This window comes from Chrysemys picta, unplaced genomic scaffold (genome assembly GCF_011386835.1).
Source record: "Chrysemys picta bellii isolate R12L10 unplaced genomic scaffold, ASM1138683v2 scaf1368, whole genome shotgun sequence".
Taxonomy (NCBI): Eukaryota; Metazoa; Chordata; order Testudines; family Emydidae; genus Chrysemys; species Chrysemys picta.
Window position 1 is genome coordinate 1 of NW_027054074.1, and position 8,788 is coordinate 8,788.

Here is an 8,788-nt window from a genome sequence, read left to right on the forward strand (position 1 = left end):
GCTGTCCATGATGGCGCTCCTTTGCGTAGCCCCCGTGCAGGGCAACGGGGCCCTGGCCCACAAGAAGGTGGAGAGGGGTGAGTAGAGAACCCGTCGGAGAGCTTCTATCATCTGCCATATCCGAGATCAGGGCATCGTGGGCCTGATTCTGCTCCTCTCCCCCATGCCGGGGTCACACCTAGATCCACTTATCCACTGAATGCACCTTCCAGCCCCCCCGCCAGCGCTGGGCCCAAAGAAACGCTGAGTTCTCCAAAGGGCTCGCAAGGCCGGCCTGCGCTAGTGAGCCCACTACTCCCATTCGCAGGCCTCCAGCGCCTGGGAATGGGCCAGCCGGGGTGGGGGAGGTGCTGCTCGACTGGCTGTTTGCTTTACACAGCTTCGTTATCCCTTTCTCCGGTAACGGCTGCCAAGCCCCCGGCAGTGACTGAAGAGCGCTGGTGCCCACCACAGGGCAGCGTGTGGGAACCAGGCACCCCCCCCCCCCAAATTGGCTGGGAGTTCTACCCTTCCATCTCACCAACTCCTATACTAGGGCTAGCCCCGGCTAACAGCTGGGGATCTCTCGCTCATGCCTAGAAGCCTTGCGCCCAGAGTCCAGGCAGCAGGGAGAGCCAGTTCCTCCTTGTCAGGGGTTTTCATTCCCTTCTCCCCACACCTCCAGCGGCTCTGGGAGCTGCTCAGGGGCTTGCCCAGGCAGGCCAGGGGCCGAGCCAGCTCCAGAGGCGGCCCTGAGCCCCTGCCCCCGCAGTGCTCAGCAGCTCCTCCCCCTTGGCTCAGTTATGGGGGTGGGGCACACAGGGGGATTGTCTGGGGGGTAGGGGAGCTGGGGAGCTCAGGCTCGAGGGATGACCCTGGGGAGGGGAGGGGCAGTATAACCACAGTGCTCTCATTCTACCAGGATAGTTCGGGACAATTTCCGCCCCAAAGACAAGCCCCTCGATAGGATGTCTGGAATTTTCAAAGGCGCCACAGGGAGTTGGGTGCCCAAATCCCACTGAATTCTAATCACAGTCGGGTGTCAAACTCCCTTAGGCTCTTTGAAAACTCCCATTTAAGTTGTCACTGATGGGTTTCATAATTAACATTCGCTGAGATGGATCTGGCAGCGTCTCCCCCACCCTCCCCAAACGATTTCTTCAGCAGTACGGACTCAGGAAGGATACAGAGCCTTGGTTTACACTTGATTCATCTCTTCAAGGTTTCTTCAAAACCAGCAGAGCAAGAAACTATTCTTATTTTATTTTATTGGTAAAATGAAAGTGTAAGATCTGGAGCCGGATTCTGTGGCTGTAGTATTGTGAAATACACAGGACCTGACTCTAAAAACCCAGCCTCCAGTTACCCCAGGCTGATTTGATTGAGCTAGCTAGCGCGCGCTCTCTCCCCCCCTCCCTCCCGCCCCCTTAACCTGATGTTCATGGCATTTCAGGGTTCCCCAAAGACTGCAGCAACATTCCCAGGGACAGCCCCAGTGGGGTCCATGTCATCCAGCCGGCAGGCTCTCCCCCTCGAGTGGTGTGGTGTGACATGGACACCGAAGGCAAAGGCTGGACCGTTGTGCAGAGAAATTCTTACAACACAGAGATCACCTGGAAGGAGTCCTGGAGCACCTACAAGTACGGCTTTGGGAACGTGCAGCAGGATTACTGGCTGGGCAACGAGTACCTGTCCCTGCTCACGCAGCAGAACATCTACAAGGTCCGCTTTGTGGTGGAGGACAAATCCAACAACACCCGCTACGCAGAGTACGACATCTTCAGCGTCGAGGATGAGCCCAGCGGGTACCCGCTGAGGCTGGGCAGGTACTCTGGGGACGGCGAGGACTATCTCACCACCTACCACTCCGGCCTGGGGGGCATACACGACAACATGAAGTTCAGCACGACTGACAAGGATCAGGACCAGACCAGTGGGAATTGCGCAAGGAGCTATGGAGGCTGGTGGTATGACAAGTGTCAGAACATCCTGCTCAATGGGAAAAGCTACATCTACTGGGCAGGGTTCTGTAAGAGTGGGGAGTGCAAGTCTTCCCTCATCCTGGTTAAGCCAACAGACGTGTGCTGGGTCCGGCAGGAGGAGCCCATCCTCTTTGGGAGCCGGCGCCGCTGAGAAGGGGAGACAATATTAGATCAGACACAACGCGCCATCCCCCACCTAATCAGTGCAGTCCCTGCAATGCCTCCACTCTGCTCACCCGCTTCCCTGTTGGCTTCTGGACGGTAAATCCCCTGGAATAAATGCTGAGAGCTGACCCCGCCGGCGCGTTCGAATGACACAAAGAGTGTGATTGGTGTGTATAACTGGACCCCCACTTCCACTCTGCCTCGCTGGAAGCCATGTCACTCACTACGACTTTCGACCCACATTAACCTCTGCTTCTCCCAGCCCTGCCACTGCCCCTTGGCATTAGTGATCAATGAATCATGACACTGGATTTCTAGCAACTGTCATTGAGCATTTAAATGGGGGATGACTCAAAGCCAGGACTTTACATCTGAATCCTGCATATATTAGCAGTGGTGAGTTTGGGTTCAAAAACCTGGCCTCTGTGTTTTTAATAAATATGGTTATTACATGAGAAAACATTGCAACAGTCATTAGTTGCTGATAAACCACTGAGATTAGATAGACATGCAACGAAACCACACAATAAAGATATTGGTGTCCCTCTTCAACCCAAGGGGCTAGTCAAAGTTTGGGGCCCTGGGGATGTTCCAGTGGGGAGCAGAAATTGGCAATGGAGTCTGGTAATTTTTTGATGTCTTGTTTATTGACAAGGAACATACAGAGTCCTGCTTCTCCAAACACAGCAGGAACCAACAGCAGGGATTAGCCTCCCTGCTCTCAGCTCCAAGCCTCTTTAGCCAGCACCTGGCCCAAAAGCTCTCTATGCTCCTCCCACGATCACACCATGCCGACAGGCTCTGCTCGGCTTTCCTGCTCTGCCTCCGTTTCCTGGCTGCACTCCCCGGCTTGTCTCTGTCACACACGCACCAGCTCAGAACGATACTCGGTGGCATCCTCTGCCCACCTGGGGCTAGTTTCTGGGTACATGCCATCATGGCTTGTTCTACACGAGGCCCCCTTACCTGTTGCTTCCAGCTGTCTTAAATGAAGAGTGCATCCTCACAGCTGTGTCAATGAGATTTTAACTCCACCCATCACATGGTATAATCCAGCTCCTAGCAGTGTATTTATCTGTCAGGCTGACGTCCTCTGAGCATCTCTGAGCATTTCCTGCCTGTTTGGCTTCAGTCATTTCAATCAAAGTTCATTGTGACCAGATGCTGAACACCATAAATGCTAACAGCCAGGGGCAGGACCACCACCCCCACTCCCCCCACCCCCCGAACAGGGAAAGAACAGGCTAAAGAACAAGTCAGCTGGGCCTGATGAAGTTCACCCTCAGGCAGGGCTCCCAAATCGTGGGCTGTAGCCCAAAGATGGGCCATGACGTAGTCCTGGCTGGTCCACTGGCAGGGGTGAAGATGGGGGGGAATGTGAATGGGCATTGCCCCCCCCAAAACTGCATCTTTCCAGTCCCCTCCTGACCATGGCCCTTCAGTGCATCCCCAGGACACAAGGCCCTGTCTAATTGACCTTCCTGACAGAGCCTGCGTGGAGAGCGTGCGTAGGGGGGAGTTTGGGGAGCAGGATTGGAAAGAGGGGTGTTTTCAGGGGGAGGGAAGCTGGGAGCTGCTGAGGTGCAGCTGGAAGGTTTCCTCCTCCCTCCTCAGCATCTGGGGTGCAGACAGGGGGAGGGGGTTGCTATTTTCCAGTTGGGAGTATCAGGGACCCCGCCCCCCCGTGCACTAAGCTGTCCCCTCCATCTCGGTTGCTGGTGGTGAGGTGGGGGTGTGCTGTTTTGCAGTGGGGGAGCGGGGGAGCCCCCTGCCCAGGGCACTGACCTCTCCCCTTCCCACCTCCCATCTCCGTTGTCCGTGCTGGGAGCCACCCCCACCCCCACTCTGCCCATTGCAGGCTGCGCTTGGTGCCCTCCCCAGCCAGCCATCCCTCGCCAGGCTGGAGCATGACGCTGCAAGCGGGGACATCCTCAGCCTGTCCCGGGCAGTCAGCTCGCTCAGCCGTTTTGCTGACTGGGGGCTCCCTGCCAAACCCAGGGTTCCCCTGCACCATTCCCCCCAACTTGGGGTCCCACCCACACCCCAACTCCCCCCTGAACATGGCTACCCCTCCCCTTCGAAAACAACCTGAACTCTTCATACGCCACAGCCCACCCCCGCCCCTCCCCATGAGCCACCTGGCAGCAGTGCCCTCCATCGGACCAAACTGCTCTCCGTGTCGCCCTCCCACCCCCACCCCCCAGGGCCAGGCTGGCGCTCTCTGGGGCTGGACCCCGTCTGTGACTGGGGTTTCAGCACTCCTGCTTCACAGATGTATACAGAGCACTGTATAACCAGAGTTGTCATAACTATAAAGGGAAGGGTAACAGCTCTGCTGTGTACAGTACTATAAAATCCCTCCTGGCCAGAGACTCCAAAATCCTTTTCCCTGTAAAGGCTTAAGAAGCTCGGATAACCTGGCTGACACCTGACCCAAAGGACCAAAAAGGGGACTAGATACTTTCAAATCTTGGTGGGGGGAAGGCTTTTGTTTGTGCTCTTTGTTTGGGAAGTCATTCGCTCTTGGGACTGAGAGGGACCAGACATCAATCCAGGTTCTCCACGTCTTTCTGAACAAGTCTCTCAGATTTCAAACTTGTAAGTAAACAGCCAGGCAAGGCGTGTTAGTTTTTACTTTGTTTTCTCAACATGTAAATGTACCTTTTACTAGAGTGTTTACCTCTGTTTGCTGTACTTTGAATCCGATTTCTAACGCAGCGTTTTGCTCTGGCCTATTGCTCTTTAAGTTTGATTACCCTGTAAAGTTATTTTCCATCCTGATTTTACAGAGATGTTTTTTACCTTTTTTCTTTAATTAAAAGCCTTCTTTTAACCTGATGTTCATGGCATTTCAGGGTTCCCCAAAGACTGCAGCAACATTCCCAGGGACAGCCCCAGTGGGGTCCATGTCATCCAGCCGGCAGGCTCTCCCCCTCGAGTGGTGTGGTGTGACATGGACACCGAAGGCAAAGGCTGGACCGTTGTGCAGAGAAATTCTTACAACACAGAGATCACCTGGAAGGAGTCCTGGAGCACCTACAAGTACGGCTTTGGGAACGTGCAGCAGGATTACTGGCTGGGCAACGAGTACCTGTCCCTGCTCACGCAGCAGAACATCTACAAGGTCCGCTTTGTGGTGGAGGACAAATCCAACAACACCCGCTACGCAGAGTACGACATCTTCAGTGTCGAGGATGAGCCCAGCGGGTACCCGCTGAGGCTGGGCAGGTACTCTGGGGACGGCGAGGACTATCTCACCACCTACCACTCCGGCCTGGGGGGCATACACGACAACATGAAGTTCAGCACGACTGACAAGGATCAGGACCAGACCAGTGGGAATTGCGCAAGGAGCTATGGAGGCTGGTGGTACGACAAGTGTCAGAACGTCCTGCTCAATGGGAAAGGCTACATCTACTGGGCAGGGTTCTGTAAGAGTGGGGAGTGCAAGTCTTCCCTTATCCTGGTTAAGCCAACAGACGTGTGCTGGGTCCGGCAGGAGGAGCCCATCCTCCTTGGGAGCCGGCGCCGCTGAGAAGGGGAGACAATATTAGATCAGACACAACGCGCCATCCCCCACCTAATCAGTGCAGTCCCTGCAATGCCTCCACTCTGCTCACCCGCTTCCCTGTTGGCTTCTGGACGGTAAATCCCCTGGAATAAATGCTGAGAGCTGACCCCGCCGGCGCGTTCGAATGACACAAAGAGTGTGATTGGTGTGTATAACTGGACCCCCACTTCCACTCTGCCTCGCTGGAAGCCATGTCACTCACTACGACTTTCGACCCACATTAACCTCTGCTTCTCCCAGCCCTGCCACTGCCCCTTGGCATTAGTGATCAATGAATCATGACACTGGATTTCTAGCAACTGTCATTGAGCATTTAAATGGGGGATGACTCAAAGCCAGGACTTTACATCTGAATCCTGCATATATTAGCAGTGGTGAGTTTGGGTTCAAAAACCTGGCCTCTGTGTTTTTAATAAATATGGTTATTACATGAGAAAACATTGCAACAGTCATTAGTTGCTGATAAACCACTGAGATTAGATAGACATGCAACGAAACCACACAATAAAGATATTGGTGTCCCTCTTCAACCCAAGGGGCTAGTCAAAGTTTGGGGCCCTGGGGATGTTCCAGTGGGGAGCAGAAATTGGCAATGGAGTCTGGTAATTTTTTGATGTCTTGTTTATTGACAAGGAACATACAGAGTCCTGCTTCTCCAAACACAGCAGGAACCAACAGCAGGGATTAGCCTCCCTGCTCTCAGCTCCAAGCCTCTTTAGCCAGCACCTGGCCCAAAAGCTCTCTATGCTCCTCCCACGATCACACCATGCCGACAGGCTCTGCTCGGCTTTCCTGCTCTGCCTCCGTTTCCTGGCTGCACTGCCCGGCTTGTCTCTGTCACACACGCACCAGCTCAGAACGATACTCGGTGGCATCCTCTGCCCACCTGGGGCTAGTTTCTGGGCACACGCCATCATGGCTTGTTCTACACGAGGCCCCCTTACCTGTTGCTTCCAGCTGTCTTAAATGAAGAGTGCATCCTCACAGCTGTGTCAATGAGATTTTAACTCCACCCATCACATGGTATAATCCAGCTCCTAGCAGTGTATTTATCTGTCAGGCTGACGTCCTCTGAGCATCTCTGAGCATTTCCTGCCTGTTTGGCTTCAGTCATTTCAATCAAAGTTCATTGTGACCAGATGCTGAACACCATAAATGCTAACAGCCAGGGGCAGGACCACCACCCCCACTCCCCCCACCCCCCGAACAGGGAAAGAACAGGCTAAAGAACAAGTCAGCTGGGCCTGATGAAGTTCACCCTCAGGCAGGGCTCCCAAATCGTGGGCTGTAGCCCAAAGATGGGCCATGACGTAGTCCTGGCTGGTCCACTGGCAGGGGTGAAGATGGGGGGGAATGTGAACGGGCATTGCCCCCCCCAAAACTGCATCTTTCCAGTCCCCTCCTGACCATGGCCCTTCAGTGCATCCCCAGGACACAAGGCCCTGTCTAATTGACCTTCCTGACAGAGCCTGCGTGGAGAGCGTGCGTAGGGGGGAGTTTGGGGAGCAGGATTGGAAAGAGGGGTGTTTTCAGGGGGAGGGAAGCTGGGAGCTGCTGAGGTGCAGCTGGAAGGTTTCCTCCTCCCTCCTCAGCATCTGGGGTGCAGACAGGGGGAGGGGGTTGCTATTTTCCAGTTGGGAGTATCAGGGACCCCGCCCCCCCGTGCACTAAGCTGTCCCCTCCATCTCGGTTGCTGGTGGTGAGGTGGGGGTGTGCTGTTTTGCAGTGGGGGAGCGGGGGAGCCCCCTGCCCAGGGCACTGACCTCTCCCCTTCCCACCTCCCATCTCCGTTGTCCGTGCTGGGAGCCACCCCCACCCCCACTCTGCCCATTGCAGGCTGCGCTTGGTGCCCTCCCCAGCCAGCCATCCCTCGCCAGGCTGGAGCATGACGCTGCAAGCGGGGACATCCTCAGCCTGTCCCGGGCAGTCAGCTCGCTCAGCCGTTTTGCTGACTGGGGGCTCCCTGCCAAACCCAGGGTTCCCCTGCACCATTCCCCCCAACTTGGGGGTCCCACCCACACCCCAACTCCCCCCTGAACATGGCTACCCCTCCCCTTCGAAAACAACCTGAACTCTTCATACGCCACAGCCCACCCCCGCCCCTCCCCATGAGCCACCTGGCAGCAGTGCCCTCCATCGGACCAAACTGCTCTCCGTGTCGCCCTCCCACCCCCACCCCCCAGGGCCAGGCTGGCGCTCTCTGGGGCTGGACCCCGTCTGTGACTGGGGTTTCAGCACTCCTGCTTCACAGATGTATACAGAGCACTGTATAACCAGAGTTGTCATAACTATAAAGGGAAGGGTAACAGCTCTGCTGTGTACAGTACTATAAAATCCCTCCTGGCCAGAGACTCCAAAATCCTTTTCCCTGTAAAGGCTTAAGAAGCTCGGATAACCTGGCTGACACCTGACCCAAAGGACCAAAAAGGGGACTAGATACTTTCAAATCTTGGTGGGGGGAAGGCTTTTGTTTGTGCTCTTTGTTTGGGAAGTCATTCGCTCTTGGGACTGAGAGGGACCAGACATCAATCCAGGTTCTCCACGTCTTTCTGAACAAGTCTCTCAGATTTCAAACTTGTAAGTAAACAGCCAGGCAAGGCGTGTTAGTTTTTACTTTGTTTTCTCAACATGTAAATGTACCTTTTACTAGAGTGTTTACCTCTGTTTGCTGTACTTTGAATCCGATTTCTAACGCAGCGTTTTGCTCTGGCCTATTGCTCTTTAAGTTTGATTACCCTGTAAAGTTATTTTCCATCCTGATTTTACAGAGATGTTTTTTACCTTTTTTCTTTAATTAAAAGCCTTCTTTTTAAGAACCTGATTGATTTCTCCTTGTTTTTAGATCCAAGGGGGTTGGATCTGTATTCACCAGGGAATTGGTGAAAGGTTTCTCAAGGCTTCCCAGGGAAGGGAATCCACTTGGGAATGGTGGCAGTGGACCAGATCTAAGCTGGTAGTTAAGCTTAGCAGTTTTCATGCAGGCCCCCACATTTGTACCCTAAAGTTCAGAGTGGGGAAGCAGCCTTGAGAAGATTCTAGTGACTCTCTCACCCTGGGCTCTCCCCAGTATAGACTCTTGTTCACACTAGTC

General features: G+C 54.4%; 2 protein-coding genes across 2 annotated transcripts; both read left to right on the plus strand.

The window, feature by feature from the left end:
- The first annotated feature begins 6 nt into the window (after positions 1–6).
- LOC135979899 (fibrinogen-like protein 1-like protein) lies at positions 7–8,518 on the plus strand. The gene is made up of 2 exons (XM_065580036.1): positions 7–77; positions 1,433–8,518. The coding sequence occupies exons 1-2, from the start codon at positions 8–10 to the stop codon at positions 2,110–2,112; spliced, it is 750 nt and encodes a 249-aa protein (XP_065436108.1). The 5' UTR covers position 7; the 3' UTR covers positions 2,113–8,518.
- Positions 5,080–8,518, plus strand: LOC135979900 (fibrinogen-like protein 1-like protein). The gene has a single exon (XM_065580037.1). It carries the CDS (start codon positions 5,080–5,082, stop codon positions 5,659–5,661), a length of 582 nt encoding a protein of 193 aa, XP_065436109.1. The 3' UTR covers positions 5,662–8,518.
- Positions 8,519–8,788: the final 270 nt, after the last annotated feature.

Coding starts and splice junctions, on each gene's coding strand:
- LOC135979900 (XM_065580037.1), top strand. CDS start 5,080: ATGGACACCGAAGGCAAAGGCTGGACCGTTGTGCAGAGAAATTCTTAC.
- LOC135979899 (XM_065580036.1), top strand. CDS start 8: ATGATGGCGCTCCTTTGCGTAGCCCCCGTGCAGGGCAACGGGGCCCTG. Junction 78..1,432: donor CCACAAGAAGGTGGAGAGGG/GTGAGTAGAGAA, acceptor ATGGCATTTCAG/GGTTCCCCAAAGACTGCAGC.